The sequence below is a fragment of the Sipha flava genome, unplaced genomic scaffold, assembly GCF_003268045.1.
Source record: "Sipha flava isolate LNK unplaced genomic scaffold, YSA_version1 208_pilon_pilon, whole genome shotgun sequence".
Taxonomy (NCBI): domain Eukaryota; kingdom Metazoa; phylum Arthropoda; class Insecta; order Hemiptera; family Aphididae; genus Sipha; species Sipha flava.
The window spans coordinates 1,166,197-1,186,549 of NW_020272815.1; the positions used below are offsets into that span (position 1 = coordinate 1,166,197).

The 20,353-nt window shown below is 36.4% G+C and overlaps 1 protein-coding gene across 5 annotated transcripts in view; it reads left to right on the forward strand.

Annotated features, from left to right (window-relative positions):
* LOC112682666 (homeobox protein OTX1-like) overlaps positions 1 to 20,353 on the forward strand; it is a 186,010-nt gene that overhangs the window by 151,031 nt on the left and 14,626 nt on the right. The window contains exons 1-3 of one of the 5 annotated variants that reach the window (XM_025553344.1): positions 1,317 to 1,877; positions 11,404 to 11,445; positions 17,170 to 17,519. In XM_025553344.1, the coding sequence (XP_025409129.1) occupies positions 11,420 to 11,445; positions 17,170 to 17,519 (376 nt within the window). In that variant the 5' untranslated portion in view covers positions 1,317 to 1,877; positions 11,404 to 11,419. Of the gene's footprint in view, positions 1 to 1,316; positions 1,878 to 5,523; positions 5,798 to 11,403; positions 11,446 to 17,169; positions 17,520 to 20,353 lie in introns of those variants that run through there. The other 4 variants (XM_025553343.1, XM_025553341.1, XM_025553346.1 and 1 more) reach the window with 4 other exon arrangements.

The following is a 20,353-nucleotide window of genomic DNA, read 5'->3' on the forward strand; positions in this document are numbered from 1 at the left end:
TGAATGAAATATTTATATGTTGAAGATTACAGTTTACAGTTTAATTACAGTTTAATGTATTTTAAGTTCAATTTAGTAAATAATATTTTGAAAAATAAATGTTATGAAATATAATATAGAGTAAGGACTTTCAGCTCATGATTCATAAATCTGCACCAAGCAATTTATAACGCGCGGCAAATGTATATCTTGTGGTATTGTATTTTATAGTCTTATTAGAAGTTATAAACATGTAAAGGGTTCATTTAATTTATTCTAGTTTAGCGAGAAAAAAAAAATTGTCGAGCGAAGCGAGAACATTTTTTTAGGATTGATATATATATTTCATTAGTGCGTAAACCCATAAATATATTTACCAATAGACCACTACGAAAGTCGATATATGCTCTGTAAATTTTACAAAAAAAAATAGTTCGAAATCGACTTTATATACCTATAATATGTATAATTAAAATTTATAAATATATACCTACTTATTATGCAGTATACGTGCGTTATAAATATCTTCTAAAATGAAATTCGGTTGTACCCAAATAAAAGTTTCTGCAAAGACATATAATATGAGAACACGAATAATAACAATAATAACGTGTACGACACACAACATGTATTGTTCGTACGCGTAATACATCATTTCGTTGATTACATGTAAACAGATTGTTTCAGTATAATAATTACTTATTAAAATAGGTAAATCAATAATTCTCGTGAACACTACGCGGAAGAGGAAAATATACAAACCGGTATAAGTACTTGTACACGAAATACAATATTAACTGACGCGATAGTATACGAAGGGATGTACATTGAACTATATATTGTTACTGATATACGTACATTTCTACGTACGCGTATTATTGCCTTCATCACGATTGTCGTAACAAAATACCTCGTTACAGAACCATCTAATGATTCGAACGGTATACGTTATGTATGAATTTCCTTTTCGGGACGTTTTCCGCCGAGGACTTTTTCGACCCAATATTTTTTTACCGTCACTGTTATTATTACTATTATTATTATTGTACGGACGGACGGACGTCGTTTCGCGGCGGCAGCGGAGCGGGCGTGGCCGGAGCATCGCGATTGGCCCGGCACCGGGACCTCGGCAGCGACAGCAGTGGACGGACAACGCACCACCAGGTGAACCGCGCGCGCAGCAGCCCCTCGGAACGTGCGGCGCGGAGCGCGGGAGCAACGCGAAGACCGTGCTCCGCCTCCCCCACCGCTGGCCGGTCGTTGTAGTGTTGCCGCCGGCCGGTAGAGGGCCGCCGCCGCGAAGCGGCAGGAACAGGACCAGGAAGCCGCACGTTACGGGGAGACGCACACATTCAGTGCACAGCGTTCGGTGACGGTGTAATCTTGTCCGCGTCGTCGTCGTCGTCGTCATCGTCGTCGTCGTCGTCGTCGTCGTCGTCGTCGTCGCCGTCGTTTGGTGACGAACCGCAACAAGATAAATATTCGTCTCGTACGCGTTCGCAATCGTTTTTACAACGATTTCTCGTCGACCGGTTGTGTATATTGACATTTTACCGTGAACACAACGCGTTTGTGATTCCCGTTTCGACGTCGGCCGTGTTTTCGCCGCCCGCAAACCCGTGGTGATCCAGTCGCTTGTACCGGTGTCATTGCCGCGCGTACGAAGCAAGACCAAGAGGACACCGAGACGGGCGAACTAGCCGCAGCCGTGTCATCAGCCGATGTCAACTGCACCTCGGCGCTGTGATCTCGCCGCCGTTGCCCGATCACGTTCGTACCGCCTCAGTACTTCACGTCACCCGAGTCAGCTCGCATGACCCAGCGCTAAAGCCGCACCTCCCGTTCCGAGGACTGTGACGAAGATCGCGTGCGGGACCGACGACTTCAAACTGAACGGGGTAAGTGTGTACGCGTGTGCGTGTACTGATAACGTTCTGCGCGGGCGAACTCGGCACTCGATCGGAGCACTCGTATGTTTTTAATTCGTGTTCAATACTCGTGCGGCGATTATCAAACTTTTTTTTTTTTTTTTTTATCGCTAAACCGTTCGTTGATTTCGATTAGCGCAACATATTCTAGCGTGGCAACCGAAATAAATCCGAAACAACACGGTATTCGTATTTGTTACTCGTGACGATAATTATTGCTATAAAATATAACGTAACGTAGAAGTATTGTTAATTGTTCATACTTATACAGCGCATTTTGGGTTCGCGCAAAATCTATATAGTAAAATTTAATCTAACATTCTACGTACCGCGTTATTATAATAAGTTCACTGTTACACACTACACCACGGTAGATACTCGGTAATCACTATTGATTGAACACCGCGTGTACAATAAATGTTTTTCTTTTTGTTTTTGCCCGTTTTGATGTAGTTTTAATTTCGTCCGTTGCGTACCTCTACTATCGTGTGTAACATTTAAAATCTCGCGAATATCGAGTATCGATTTATTTAAACCAATTATTTTAAATATATCAGTGTGGATCGCGTGTTCGACTGAAAAACGTTCAAGTTAAAAATCGTTCCAGACGAAAAATCATTTAGCCCGCCGTTTTTTTTAATCCACTGATTACATTTAGAAACTAAAAATTTTGACTTTAGAATCATAACCTTAATGAAATAAATAATAAACACTTGTACACCCCAAGATCCATTCATGTGTACTTATATTCCACCACCCAATTCTACCTAATGTGATTAGAAATCTGCCTTCAGTAAGTTTGTCTTCTTTTTTGAAAATTACCTTATCGCATAAATGTACCTCTTTTGTTGCTGTGTACATAAATTGTATCGACTATCAATTTATTTAATTATTGATTTGTTAATCTCAAACATTATTTAAGCGCTGGTTTAACCGATTCACGTATTATTTTGAGTATTAAGTACCCTGTCTCGTGCTAAACTATATACGTCCCTCCTTTCTTTTTTCGGCAAATTTTTTCTCTGTACTCGATGCGTTCTATAAGTAATATCAATTGAAATAACTATAGTTTACCGTAGCGGCTAGCAACAACGCGCTGTCGAAAGTTTTCGCATAATTCACACAATACATACACACTCAAATAATTGGTATCGTTAATTTGTTCTACCGGTGTAATGATAATTTACTTATCAAGTATCAAAGTGGAATCGACGTGTTTTCCAGATAGTTATCCATTTACAACCGTCTAGAATCGAAAATATTAATTTCATTACCGCTGCAACTACTAATATAAAAACCCGCGTGCATGTCCCCCGATCGTATATGCATTGTAGTTATAAGATAATATAAATAGTATATATTATGTATAACTATTATAATTTATAGTTTATTTACTTCGTGCAAATCTTGGTATGTAATAAATAACATATGCCCACACGAGATTCTCGCATACTTTTTGTTTGATTTATATTTTTGTTTAGAATAAATGCATTTGACCAATGTTATCCACTTTAAAGATTTCCGAATTTCAATATTTCAACGGTGAAAATGTATTTACATGTTTTTTTAGTATAGTTTATTGAGTACGATATGCACATAAATGGTTTTTAATTCATGCCGCGAAAATGAAAATGCGGAAAACAATTAGGTAATTCAAAAGTACGACGCGATGCATAATGTTTACGGCGATAATTTATAATTATTTTAACTATGTTCTGCAAGCTTTATAATATTGTATCATATTAGTATTAAATACAAATTTCGTTAAAATGCAAGTCATTTTTTTTATTGAAGCACTTCTTATACTCGCAGCTTATCTATACGCGCACATGCCAACAGAAAACACAGACGGAAGTAATTTTAGATAAGAATGTACATGTTGCACAGCAGGTCCAGGTAGCAGAAACCGTCATGTTCCCCCGACCGGATGTGTTATTAAAAAATATAAAATAAAAATATATGTTAAAAATCGCACCGCCGTAATTATCGCATATCGAACACAAATTAATAAAAATAATAATATAATAAACAATCGTCGTCCGTTGTTGTCCGCCGCCGCCGTCGCGAATTCCGTCGAGCCAGCTCGCGTCCGCTGTATACGACGTCGTTTCCGTCTCTCTCTCTCGTCTAATAATTATTATTTTAATCGTTTGTTTTACAATAATGACTTATGGTTATATGGTCAAATATTCGACTAATTATATATTCATTTTTATTACGTAACAGTAATACGCGTGATCCAGTTCTCTGTCACGAACGAGAATTGTCATGTGCGTTTATTGTCTAAGATAATAATTAAAATTAACTATGTTGTGCATTATATATAAATACTACGTGAAACAGTTTCGTCGCTGTCGTTAATATTATACACCGGCATATTCCGACGTCATGCCACCGCATCTAATTCGGCTTATATTTTCTGTGCAAAATTTGAACGTAACCGAAAAATCTCTAACAAATCGTGTAATTAATAATATTTACTATGACAAAGAGTTAACGAATACGAATATGTAAACATTTTTTTAAACACATTATTTCTGGTTCCACAAATGCATAGTCGATACTGTCAATTGAACTCTACAATGTCAGCTGTTTTTTGTATATATTTATTATATTGAATTATATTATTAATTGCACCTACTCGATGTGAAATCATAATATTATAATTTATTAATCTGATCACTATTTGCGATATCCTTTTAACCAGACCGTTAGGTATACTGACCCGTAATTGTTATTCTGGATTTGGGTACATATTATTTTTCAGTTTTTCGCATGTTAGTTGTACTTACGTTAGTTATTACAAATTGGTTTTCGGAGATTTTATTGTTTTATATTTACATACGTATAACTACTACTGTAATTGTTATTTGTATTTCTCTATTTTTCCTCCTTTATTTGGTTGCCACGTGACATTATGTAGATAAATTATGTATAGTACGAGTGCAATCATATTATCAAGTATATTTCAAAGAGTTAAGAGTCACATTATGTGGTGTTCACAAATAATAATATTCACTGAAAGGTATTTATATCAAATCGATACCACGCATGACTATCGTGTTACCTTTTTCTATTTTTATGAATTACATAATAATTTATTTGCAATCAGGTGTATAGTTCTTTTAGTGGTTTTTTAGCCAATGTTATTACAACATTGACTACTGCATTCAAGTGAAATGTATCAATTTGACGCGTTGAACAGGATCATCGACTCAACGCAAAATAGTTTTAAATTTTATAACTTAAGAAAAAATAACATATTTCACATTTCCTATTGTACCTATAGAATATTATCTCGCTTTATACACCCGTCCCACGTGAATATGCACATATGTGTGTGTGTGTGAGTGTATATGTGACTCGTGTGTTGCGTGTACTTACAATAATTATTGTTTATATTCTCCATTGTCGCATTCGACTCTACGGACGTGCGGGCACGTCATTTAGTCCTCGAGGTTTACAAGTGTTTGTGTCGCACTCATAAACAGTAGTTGAGATTACGTGTCAATCCCTATTATAATATAGGCATGTATAATAGAACGATTCGAGAACACTGATAACTGTGGCGTCGGCGGCGGTGGAAGAAGACGTGCGATTATCCGTGTGGCACTGTGACAGTGGGTAGCGCGCCAAGTTTTGCTCGTATCGATGTATTTTAGTTAGTTTAGTTAGCCGTGAAGTTCAGTCTGTTTCCGATGTAACCGATTTTGGCGTAACGGTTTCGTAAGACTTCTCGGCCACTTATAGCTCGTTTACTTCAAAACTCTACTATACGTATACCTACCACATTATGATGTAGTCGTATAGGTGTGTGCGCTGGTATATACTTGTGGTTTTCACGTCATAGTCACAAGTCACGGCCGTCTGGTGCAGCGCAAAATAATGTTGTAAGTGTTATTTTAACGATTTTTTTTTTTTTTTAATTTTTGTCATCCGTTGTTCACATACTGCGATCTTTACTATTCTATTTAACGTATGACGACGACGATTTTTTTATATTTTATTTTACCGATGGTCCCCTCTTAACGCGAACATCAACCCTATGCGAACCAACCATCGTGGTCCCTCTGATGCAGCAGCAGGTAAATTAGGGTTGAGTCCACGGGGTTCAGCTGTAGCCATAACATACGGCGGGGGATGGTGTATATGGTATATAAGAATGGTACGTGTGTGTTTAATAATAATATGCAATGCTTCTATATTTTAGGGCGACAAATGAACGAACGATAAACGTATACGAAAATCGTGTCCCCAACTCGATTGGATAGGGTAACGCGTTTTATAGCTTTTGTCGACACACGCACAATTAACGACACGCCGATAAAAACAATTATGCAGTGACGATAAACGATTACATTAAAAACTGTAGCGAGATTAGTAGCCGCATAACACGCGCCATGTATACATAAATCTGTGTACGGCGAAAATACTTGTCACAAATCACTTTTAGTCTTCGACCTATCAATAATTTCCTATATACATTACGTATACGTTATATAGGGTGAACTACCATATTATCATCATGTCTACTGGTACAATTAGTGTTAAGATAATTGGTATTGTGTTACGGAAATGTTGATGAACACTCTTTTTTTGTCCCACTCAATCTATTATAGTAATTTTTGACATCCCTGATTAATCTGATTATTTATTATTAATTAATCTCTTATCGCAAGTATCGGCTAATGTTATCCGGCAAGTATTCGGCTACATTCAAATGCAGTATACGCGTAATTTGGCTACCAATATTAGGTACTAATGTTCAAATTTTTTTTCGCTTCAAACTTCGATGTGTATCTGCTCTATAATACGAGTCCATGATCAGGGACGTAATTTCAGCTTTTGAAAGAGTGAGGCAACTAAAAAAAATTGCCAACTTCATAATATTCAAACAATTATGGTTACATCAATAATCGTTTTTGTTTCTCAAATTAAATAATAACATTAAAAATAGTAAAATATAAATTTGTTTACTTACCCGATAAGTTACTTATGAATAAATGTAATTAAATAATAATATACATCTTATTAAATAAATACTATTAATTTTATTATTTGTTTATTTAGCACTTTATAGCAAATAATGTAATTTATTTATACAAACATAAAATGTTATCTTGAATATTAAAAATCATTAAATTATTAGAGAATATCTTCGATTCTTGAACACATGAAAAAAGAACATATCAGTTTCTTTTAAGTAAACATTTTATTTTATCTCCTTCTAAATTTATTATGAATGACTTACATAATCGTTCATCTCCCGTTGCACTTCTTAAAAATGATTTAACGCGTTTTAAAAAAGAAAAAAAATTGTTCATTGGTAGCTGTAGTGGCCAGTGGAAATAATAAAGTAGTCAATATTTTTAATGTTTCAATAAAAGCTCCAGGAAGTTCAAACAGGGTTTTGAGTATAAATTATTTTAGTGATGATCGAACATTGCCGACTTTTTTCAATTCATTCGAGTGGGACATCGAGCCGTAGTCTGCCCCCCCCTCCAATGACGCCTCTGTACGTGGTACACAGATGATTGAAATAATTGGCCAGCTTCGACTTTGTCACGTTCTTATCACCCCCTCGGGTTCCGTCGCCATTGCGGCTGCTGCAATACTGCATGACGTGTATAATATATAACTGCAGCGTGCACCACAACGCTTACAGACCGTTATCGTCCACGTCCCGTCGATATTACGTATACAGGACGGGCGCAAACACGCGTCCGTTTGACTAGAAGTTACATGCGTTCTATCCCGCGCGTGTAGTATAATAGTACGTATATACGTACGTATACGCATAATATAATATAATACGCACACCCATTGTTGGCGTGTAAAGCAGCTGCTTAGATGGCTAATTTTTTTTTTCTCGAAAACTAGGGGGCCGGTGTAAAAAATAAAAACCGAAACAATAACAACGACAATAGCGTGTAACGGGGGAGAAAATTTCCCCTCTCGCGAGAGCGCAGTCCCCCGTTCGTGCGTAGTGCAACGACACGTCATGGCGGCTTCCTCGTCGACCCGTGATGGCGGCCGCGATATACTGGTAGTACCTACACACATAATATTTTCATATTCCACGTATGACGTATACATTATAATAAATATATTATTTATGATCATTATGACGCGTGTTCGAAAGAAAAGTGTTCGATCTCACTCGCCCGCGACATTATTCTTATACGAACACCTAATATTATAAATTCAATGAAAGGTCCGTGTATCATACGTAACGTTCTTACATAATACATACACATTTGGGTCCATCAACGGTTGGATACCGCGCGTGTGGAATGCGTTATCACTACACTAGATGACGAAAATCGATCGTCATCATTAAAACCACAAATCGCACAAGAACTCTCTCTCGGGTCTTGGTGTATGAGTTACAAGCGCGTTTGTTAAACAATTAAAATATCAATGGACATTTTCACTATATCGAGAACATTATGACGTCGTTCTATGTGAAAATGAATTTAAAAAAAGTCCGTCTCCATCTTACACAGTAAATAATTATAGTATTTATTTTTATGTGGAAAAAACGATAAGGAATATGTGACTTTCGAATAATTTAGTTAAGTGTGTATGTATATATAGGTACTTATTTTCTATTGTGGTTTCGAATGTTAACTTATTCATATGAAATAAATGAAAATAATAAAAAATATTGCACTCGACCGGGAACCACAGTGGCACGTGAGTATATTATAATAAACGCGAGTGCGCACGCCGAGATTGAAACGCCACTACATAGACATAAATTGTTATCCGAGGTCTACTGATTAACACTATTATTTAATCTGAAACAGTCGCCGTCCGCTATCTTCTTTTGCATAAAACAATCTATTCTCGACAAATCGAAGGCAAATATAACGTAATCGCGGTGTTCTGTAGTGTTTACTGTTCTCTCAAGATGCATGAGCCGCGGCGATAAACCGCGTTGACACTCGACCGGTTATCGATAAACACCACATTGTTAAAACCACGTTTGGTCACACAATATATGAGTGTATTATCGAAAACACTCGAATTCCAATAAAATTTTAACATAATATTTGTACATTCGTGTACGTATGGTATATGCATTGTGCATATATACGATTCAATTTTCAAGTCTTGTGTAGAACAAAAGTTTACTGCGACAACGGACGCGAAACATTCATTGTTCCAATTATATAATACTATTGGATTTTAATTAGTTCTAGTAGATATTTAGTTAGTTTCAACGCATTGTATAAACCATGGGTCACCAATTAATATTTTTTGAAAGGCCACATTGGACAGTTTTTAAATTTTCGGGGGCCATCAAAATTCAAAGCAAATATTTTTAATATAATAAAATGCAAAAAAATTTTTAGCTAATTATCTGTATTAAATCTCGTAATAATAATATTGAAAACATTAAAAAATAGCTACTATATTTGATGGTAAATAAAACAAACTGACAATGCCCCCGAGCGGTCCGGTTAATAAAATAATATAATTCCGTCCACGCAGGCAAAAACTATTTATTTTCCAATTCATCAATTCTTTTTTCTTGTCCATAATCATAAAAAAAAAAAAAAAAAAGTAACACGAATATAAATTAAAACGAAGCAAGTTATAACGTTATAAAACAGGAGTTAAGTCAACTCGAGTCGGCAGTAATTGACGAACTGACGTTGACGTGTAATCGACACGTTCCGTAGACGGTGACCCATTCAAACTTTAAGATACGGGCGATAAGATATGCTTGGCAACAAGTATAATATCTGCTTCCGCCGATAAGAAACCAATGTATTTCGTTATCGATTTATACTTTTTTTCATTGTTTGCGGGCCGGATAAAATCTGTCCGCGGACCACCGCCTTTCGGTGACCCACGGTATGTACTGTAACGATTTCGTGTCCAAATTATAATTTTGTTCGAGAAGTATTTGAAAGTTCGGTACGATTCACTTCGATTTCGCATTGCGTTTGGTTAAAAATATCGAAATCAGAATAACCCTCTGCATAACAAAACTGTTGGTTCCGAACTCGCGAAATTTCAATTGTTATATATTCGATACGTATATTTTTCCCCTCCGAGCCAAGTGTTTTAAACGGCGGCTTCGGGTCGAGGACACCGGTCAAATCGAGAAACGTGACACGCCGATAAAGGACACCTCTATTTCATTGTGTGTACATTGTACAGTGTTAAAAATCACGTATTTATATTATTTTTCCGATGGCCGAAAAAATGCGTTCCGAGAAGGTCGCGGTTCGAGTTCGGGTACCTGCAGCAGTACATCTGTATTGTACGTACGATAAATACACGCGCGCCGAAGACCGGACAAGTACCTACTCTGTGCACACGCCGCGCACAATACGAGCTACTGCGGTGAACGTTTTTCTCATTCGTTATTGCACGTAACGTACTTATTTTTGCGCCCCCCCCCCCCCCCGTCGGTGCCGACGATGTTATTTGTCTTAGCACATGTATTCGAATGTATCCGACACATCAGGCGGGTAAAATAGTAATTTGATACCGTTTTGATTTGCACGTTTTCCCGACGAAGCATTGGCGAATGGCGCACAACGTACAACCCCATGGTATCCGCCGAAATACTGTATATGGGACCACCGTACAGATTCAGTCGAAATCGCATTTCCGTCGTTGTCATCGTTCCGTAGATTATAAACGTGAACAACTAAATTCCGGTCGACTTCGGCAGGCTCAGTACCCAACGACTAGCGCAATATAATTCTCGAAGAGACCGAATACAATTTTTGTGTAACTTATCACAGGGCTTATTTTAAACGGGTCTTGCGCGTAACTCCTGTGTTGCATCTGATTACGGGGCGTCTAATCGTGTATAAACGTACGGCCCACTTGACAGCCGCGCGTTTTCGCATTGACGTCATCGTACACCGCGATTGACGTACACCAACTGTATGTATAGTCTATTGATGTGCACAGTAATACCTACACAGACCATGTGTATTATTTCGATAAATTAAATTAAACTTGACGCGAGCCATGTATAGATAGCATTCGTAGCGCGTACTCGACGTTTTACATTTGACCGCGAGTTTTATGTACTCAAATATACGTTTACAGCGCTTTATCCAGAGAACTAGGAATTTTTACACCAGGAGAAAATGTTTAAATTACGTCCTATCATAAACTAACAATCAAATACTCTTCTCTAGAATTTTTTTCTAATAACTAATATACAATCATACTCATTGAGTTTAAACCTAATATCAGTATTTAACAAAGTTAAAAATATCAAATTAGTTGTTATTAATTACAAAAATTATACCCTCTAAAATTTTACGCCCGGGGATGAATCCCCGTCTTCCACCCCCTAGTTCCGCCCCTAGCTCTATCAATACAGCAATTAAAAAAAAAAAAATTTCCGCGAGTTTTTTATGATTTCGGGTCCTCCGGCCTGTATAATATTAACGTTAAAAATTCTATCAAATTGTATGTATGTGGTTTATTAATGTTTTGTTTTTTAATTTTTCTGTTACAGGTGTCATCGACATCTTATGTGGCCAAATAGCCTGTCGTCTGGGTAAGTTTTATCGCATATTTATAATAGCTTTTTTTTTTTAAAAGTATACACTTACACACGACCCGATACCTATTACACGAGAATCGCTACACGTATATATATTATTTTGTAAAGTCTCCGGTCGACAATAAAGACGCATGCGTATTACACACAGTAGTCTGTCGTTAATATTTTCTTGTCTAGCGGGCCGTGAAAAAAAGGAGAGAACACCGCGACCTTCAAGTTCTCTTGATTATTTTTGACGTAAAATTAAAATAATAACAATGCGTTTTGTGACTATTTTTTTTTAAAAAAAAAAAAAATCATATATTTCTATATTTTTATAATTATTCTTTAACGGCGTGTCGACGACGACAATGTGCAACGGCTTTTGCAACGAAACGTTTATCTCCGCCACACGTTCGCGTGGTACGAGATGTGAGCGTATGTTTCGCGTTAGTATATGTATTATATGTATTGTCAATTGGGTTTTGATTAGCACATATACGACGTAGTAATAGCGCGGAATCCGGTACGGATAATACGGTATAGCAGACACAGTATAGTTAATAACCAGCACACTAGCGGTGACCATAAATTGTATCGATCGATATTTACGTGTAATATATAGGTACGTTATAGATCCATAGTTGTACTGTAATTGTATATTATTATTTGGGAGGTGCATAACGTCATGTCACGAAAACATGTGCACCAACATATTTATCATATGTACTCGACGTGGTGGTCATTTTACGCGCACAATTTATATTTTGTCGAAACCGTGTAGTAGACATATATCATACGGTACAAGGGACCAAACTGAAAACCCATTCATTCCCTTATTGTTAGTTGTAAAAGTCGATTTCTAAAACAGTCCCGTCAAAACGTTATCCCTTGTGCGAGATCTATCTTAGCTAAATATCATAAATTTATGTATAGGGTAGTAAATGTAACCGCTCTGGATTGTAATGTATTTTAAGTACAGAATTACCTACGCTTATAACACGAGTTGAGTTATATTATATCGCATTCATTGTTGGCAGCGTGATGTGTTGTACACCCTTGTCGTACTACGTTTGAAAAACGCGTTTCGTCCGAGTGTTTTCCAAGTAATAATGATGACCACGACGAGAACTACGGCGATGTTGATGATGATGATAATAATAATAATAATAATAATAATAACAATAATAATAATAATAATAATAATATAACAATAATAACGAACGCGTTCACTTTGGTTTATTGTTGCTCTTCGTACTCGTACGTGTCTTGCACAAAAAACCCGTCGCCAGTCGAACCTTTTTACAAACGAATAATGTACAATATAACACGAATAAAGGCCACGCCGCTCGGTCTAGGCCCCAGGACGACCCAGCAATACCTGTTTGTGCGTACAATTGTCGGTCGCGTTATGTTATTCACATTTAACTCGATATTTTACCGGAAAAATCACGCGACGACCGGTTCGTAAGTTCATATTTTCACAATGATCGATTTTCACTGCAACGCGGACCGACATTTTTGAAACCCCACCTAACGGGTGAAAGAATCGCCTTTGAAGTCCTTACATAGTTACACGTGATCGATGTAGGCGTTAAATTTTATCTCGGACGATTTCGATAACATTTTCAACACGTCTCCGTTGTCTCCGTACGCCATATTAAAAAATCTCTGTACAATATCGGCTACAAACACGTTTTGTTAATTTAATTCATAAAAACATGCAACGTGCACGTTTTGAAAACCAATACGAATATATTTCAAATTAATTACATTGAAAATAATTCTACATTTATTCGAATCGAAACAATCGTCTATCGCTCTTGAAAAGTTGGTTTGATAAGTTAAAAGCGTGTTTATATCAAAAAGTCAACAAATCGTTTTGATTACGTTTGCAAATTCGTCAGAATTTCACATACAGATTCCAGCGCGGAATCGTTAGACGATTAAAACTGACATCAAGCCTATTTATTTTACTGGCGAGTGGATCTTCTAATAATGTTGGACGGCTAAACGTTTTAAAACATGTGCGATATAGACGTACGTCATAGTTCCGGTCATCGTAAAAATATCACAATTAATGTGTAGGTTACATTGGCTCAGGTACGGGATACGAGTCCGGGAGTAACGGCGGTGAACTTCTTTCATATCTCTCTCTCTCTCTCTCTCTCTCTCTCACTCTTCTTTAAATACGATTTCACCACGATCCCCAGAGTTTTGACCAGGTTGCTTCTCCGCAGGTTTTCTGGTCGCCAACGACGGTGCCTGTACACCCGGGTACGTGTAAAAACATCGTTTTGTTTGACGCGGAGCCCTTAGCCCGCCGACGACAAATATCGGAAAAGACACGTACACGTCGGACGCGAACAATGACAGCCGCACGGTTCTTGTTTGTTCGAGTCGTCCGTATACTCCATATTATTATATTACTACTATGTATATATGTATTACACCCGAAATACCATAACCCCAATATTGCTTATTAACAACTGCTTGTACTGTACGTTTATTTGGTAGATGTAGTTAGAATGTACGTCTTCTTGTTTTCTCATCGTGTACTCGGTCAACTGCGGTATCGCCGGTCCGTTATAACAAAACATTATAAATATTTGCTGCTATTCGATCAACAGCAGACCCACCGACGGCAGCGCACACTAGAATCCGTTAGTATTTTATTGTATTCACTAGTAGAATACGATTCTGTTCATTAAATTACATTTGTACGCGACGTTGCCGCTGCCTTGCTGTCGAATAAATCACGATTTCTTACGTACCTCGAGGCGTATTACGTTTATGATATACCTACAAAACTATACTACTGTAATCTAATAATAAATTGGATATGAATAATACAATTTACTATCGTTTAAAAATATTTGTACACTTATTCTTATTTGTAGATTCTAAATTGTTTATGTAAGCCGTTCAGATGAGTAAGACCGGAATTTGTCATGTGTCGATCTTCAATTCTTATTATATTTTATTTTGTCTAGTGTAAAATGTGGTAAATTTAGTACAAACAATTACATTAGAACCGGGCAAAAATTTTCATTGGAAGAAGTGGTTGGTACTTATAATTAGAAGCTTTAATGTAAATCTCGCCTGTGGTTAATTTCGGTTTATGTATAGATAAGGCATGTTTTATTGTATCGACTCGGGTCATTGGTTATGGAAATAAGATCGGTCAAAAAATTTTTTACCTTAGACAAAATTTGAGGTGCAATTTTCCAATTTTCACAATGTAATTTTGTAATTTAAAGCTTTTTAGTTTTTACAGTATTCGTTTGACCATTGTATTTGTCCTTTAAATGATTTAACACGGAATGACCGCACGTGGTTAAATAGTGAACAATTATATATACATCACATCGATAAACGGGTTAGGTGTATATTCCGTCGATACACGTAATTATATATATGAATTTTTTTTCTTTACATTTATTTAATAACCATATTAAAATATAATATTTTTCCTCGGGAACTGGGAGGTATTTTTTCGCTGAAATGATTGAACTCCGTTACAATACTCACTACTTTTTAATTTTAATGTACTCATAGATATATGTTATATTTATTAGCCTTTAAACGTAACGTTCTTCACTATAGCGTTTAACACAATATTTGTATGCGTTTGTTATTAGGTTTATAATCCTATAATCGTTCGCGAGTGTTTTACGATTGTGTGTGTGTGTGTGTGTGTGTGTGTGTGTGTGTGTTTTTTTTTTAATTGTGCGTGTGTGCGTGCTAACCGTTTGTGCGAGTGTCATTACAATCCATCGTTTATATAATAACAACGACGTGCGTACGAATGATTTTTGAACAGTCTTACAAACGGGTCAACCACCATCCGAGCAAATATTATAATCAAGTAGGATTAACGAAGGACTTGTATAATATATTTTGCGTACAGTTTCCTAGTAAGTGTTGGGAGCTAATCGTCTAACCATGAACTCAGTCGATTAACGTGTGCGCGAATCTGTGTTTTTATATTGTGCGTACGTCTTACGAGTATTTTTACAAAACATAATATTATATAAATCGTGTTTTTAATCACTAGTATACGGCCGTCTGCGATCCATATCGGAGGATTGTGATGTGTTTCCGAGCTAAGCCCGATATGGATTATGAGCGCGAAACGGCTCGTCCGATGCCTTTGTAAATCGATTGCTGTTTTATTTTTATATTACTCCGTAAACTTTAACACTGTTTTTATTTTCGCCGTGTCCGCCTGAGTTTGATATACTTAAACTTCAGTGCGTTTCGAGTAACTAATTTACGAATTTTATTTTTACCTTTAACATCGATTGCATAACGCAGCGCGGAACGCTTTCAAAAGTTGATACGTCGTGTCGCGTATACGTATATTTATATATATATATCGAAACGTGCTATACACAATTATGATTGTATACATCGACACGATAAAACGTTGAGCAAATATGTAGAGTCGGATAAAAATGTCTTGGTTAAATAATGTTAAACAGTTAAACCTAGTAGAAGACTAGCGTAGTGCACTTATATATTTAAATGTTCAAATCACGTATTAAAAATATTTACCGTTTCACTAACTATTTTATGTTCGTCGATGAACACCACTAAAATATAATACATATTAATACGCTAGTAGTGTAGTCGAAGGAGGTCTAAGGGGGTTCTGGGCTCCCTTATGGGTCGTGTTTATGTGTGTATACTGTACTATTATTGTAATATTTGATATTGAAGAGTTTTAAAATAAACTGTTGACGAACAATGGGCGTTTGTTTTTGGTACATAAACGTATTACTTTTACCGTAATTAGCATTATATTTTTATGGTTATCGTAATGCTTGTGGTGACTCTCGTCTAAAGTTTAACGTTAGCGTACGTGTTTTAATAACGAAGCGTTTGAACACCAAAAATTTAGCACGCGCGTCTAGAAGTGTTGACCGCTGCCGAACGCGTACAGTGTCCGTGATAGTGTCCGTGTGCAAACCGTACAGTTTTATTTTTCGGCGTTAGTACGCTGCGTTTTTTATCGCAAGTTTCTGAAAATCACAATGTGTAATCACTTTTACACTATCATTTCGTAATCGGGTTTTATGTATCGCGGCGATGTCACCGCAGCTGACCACCGTTAATTTATTATTATTACAAATCATATTTAAATAAATATTGTTAAAATTATTTTGGCTGAACTCTCTTTTACCAAACCCGCCCAAAAAATGTATTTAACCCGTTTCATTTAAAAATTTTGGTTAAGCCACACTGACCAACACTGTCATTTTGTGTATGGCGTTTCCGGTTCATTTCCGAAATTACGAACAAGATGACACGATGCCATGACGTGTATGTCATTCGGTTGCTCGCGCGGAGCGATACATTTCCCACCCCCTTTTATACCGATAAGCGTTGTCGTAACCATTGTATCGAATATATAATATATATATATATATATATTATAGGTACACGTCGTCGACCTCGGTTCGAACATCGGTTTGTACGAGAATGTTGTCCGCCCAAAAATACGTATAGCTCAATTTTTCGGTGTCATACATGAGTGTACACAAAACAGCGACGTACGTATATGGCGTAACTCGTATAGCGATGTCGCCGTATTCTCACGTAGCGTTTAAGGCTTTTATTATTTCTGTTGTTGTTTCCACTGTTATCTACTACACTGTTATCGTCAATATTTTACACCGATTTTTAATTTGTTGCTTTTTGCATTTTTTTTTTTCTGTTTTCCCTTCACTCGAATAGATGCAGCCAGGAGAGCGGCGGGGACTTGGGCGGATTCCCTGCTACTGCCGCGGCCGCAGCGTTCGCAGTAGCGGGCGGTTCGGGCGGTGCACCGCCGACACTGGGCTCGTCCATGCAGGCCGCCGCCGCCGCGTACCATCTGAAGACTTCGGCCACGTCGTCGCCGTACGCCAGTGTCAACAGCATCGGCCTGATGGATTCGCTGCAGACGAGCATGGGCTGTTACCCGACGGCCGCAGGTCAGAATTACCACCATCATCATTCCACCACGCTGTCCCTGTTCAATCACCGTAAGCATAAAATCGACAAAAAAAAACTTAAACCGATTAAAGATTATAACACCAAAACAGGTATATTCATCGTGATGTCTACATTTTGCTTATTTTTTGTGACAACTGTCTATGCGATGTATCCGATATTGGTTTGTTGGCCGACCAAAGTTTTGTTGATTTATAATATGTTATGAAAGTCCGGCGGTCCACTCGGGCGGGTGTATATAATGCGGTGTGATAAAAAAAAATAATCGTTTTCGTAAATTTATTTCGAGTGCAATAGCACAGTTATATAATTTTTTTACACGGTTTTGTTTTAAGATGGTAATTTATTCGTATCGGTATACTAATTACAATCGTCTCTTCGTCCGCCGGGAAATATTTTTGACATAATCAGAATAACGTCGAGTTAACTTAAAAAATCGGATTATCTTGAACTTCATGATTTCATATTTTTGTTTTGTTACATATTGCATTATATACATCACATTATTATTATGCATTACATTAGTACGTTTAAATCGTAAAAAAAGTTTACTCAAACCTCAAATACTAAAAACTGTTTATAATTTTTATTAAATTATGTTCGTCTTGCGGTTTATTATTTTATTGAAAAAATAGCCGTACGTGACTTAAAATATTAACGCGTTACTTATTTTTCTTTTCGCTCAGAATTCATAACATTTCGAAAACACTATACACACCACCGAAGCTTACCACGGCCCAGTTCAAAATATTACTTTTGATGTTTTTCGTGGGAAAAATTCTTAATTTACAATATATAACTATTATTTCGAGATCCCATTCAATATATTATAACGGACAAAAGTCTTGTTGCTCATGTTTGATTTGATATATTTATTCATATACGGGTGGTCTGTTGCGATCAGGTATCCATTATATTTTAGCTGTATATTAAAAACCGTTTCCCAAGAGGTTTGCTACGCAAACATCATTTTACAGTATATTTTGTGTGGCTTAATGTTTGACCCTTATATATACATTAACAAGATAGTTTAGTTCGACGATTTCCGTTTTGCGCACAATGCCGCGGATTCATATTTTGTCGTTTTCCGAAACGGTTCTATATTCACATATACTATTTGTGGGGAACAAAAGTAGCGGTCTCCAAATCACCTACTGTGAGTGTCCTATGACACTCTTTTTTTTTTTCCGCCATACCTAAAAATAAAATAGTGTTCCTGGGCTGCGGGTATGAGTGTAAACATCATTTCATTATTATTAAAGTAACTAATAACCATATGGTCACGATTTCTTAAGCATTATATTCATTATATTTTACCGGAATCGTTAAGAACGTATTGAAAATACAGTTTAATATAATCGTATTTCGTGAAAAAAAAAAAATTAATAATAATAGTATCAAAGAATTTCTCCGCAGTCAGTAACGGCATATCTAACCTACCCACTATTCACAGTGGTGTGTAGTCGGGTACGGTGGATCGTCAAAAATGATACAAAAGGGAAGAAATCACAAACGGCGGTATTTTTTTTCTTGTCGAATGTTTTGAAAACCCGTATCCGATGATGAATACATTTTATGTTGTATACAACAAAATTATATTGGTCACTTTTTTGAGGCGGATGTTTGTGTTTTTTCTTACTTTTTTTTTTCCCCTCTTGCATTAATACCAATCGCTTGTATCCGAGATCTAACGGAATTCCATTTATTATTAATAAAAGTAACTGTCATATTTATACGGTGTATAGGGACAGTCGAAAAATCGAACAAAACTACACTTCTCGATTATTTATTTAAGCCAACTGCGAACCTGATGAAATGTTTTGTTATAATAAAACACGCGTACAACATTTATACATCCGTTCATATCCGTTAGGCAGGTAGGCTATGCGACGGCTTATAATTCGTGACTGTATATGATGGCGTTATTGTGATTTGTTACCGCCCGGATGGCGCCGACGATACGCGTTTCGAGGTTTCTGCGTACATTAAATCGTACCACAATTGGTGTACTCACTTTTTATTCATCAAAGTTACTTCCTCATTTTCTAAATCACCCCAAGTAGTCTGTACCGTTAATTTATATCGCATATGTATATCCACTATCAAGAATCAACTTCGTGGGATCGCGTAACCAAAACAATTTCATATTTTTATGGCTACGATTGCGAAATGTGACTGAAAAACGAATAAATATTTCAATATGATCTCGCTAGTGTCAATTCCGTTGATTTAATTATTCAAATATTTCAACTATATCAACATTTCGTATCGCAAAAAAATCCCGCGGAACGCCGCGTTCTTAATCACTATTATATTCTATAGTTGATAAATGATCGTACATTGCATGTAATGTAACCAACCAAAACTATTGTTATACATTTTCGGTGTCGTATTTAAAAGATCTCAGCCTGAGTCGCTACTGCAATTATGTTTAGTTATGGGCATTATATTATAAGGTTATTTAAAAATTAATACCATACAGTAGGAAATAATCCGATTGTTGGGTCAATAAAAGTAAGTTATCAATAGGTTTTATCAAAAAAGTTAACACACGAGACCGATTTATATTATACTTAGGTATAATGGTATACAAAATATTTGCTAACACTTGTTATTATTATTTATTATCTGAACCTTACCTCAATTTATCCCAATTTACTTATTTGTCACTTTTTATTTCAATTCGATTAACACCATTTGTAACCATCTGTCAATGATTTCAATTATTCTCTTTGAGTACAAATGAAAAGAAATTCGGGATGATATACTTTTTATGGGATAGGGATGATAAAAGTGTAGATTAATAATATAATGTTATTGTGTTCTGAACCGAATTAAATCCGATTTTTACTATGCTTCGTCTAAAATCATCATGCCCGATAAAAAAAAAAAATCTCAAAACAATTAATAATGGAGCTGTTGGTAT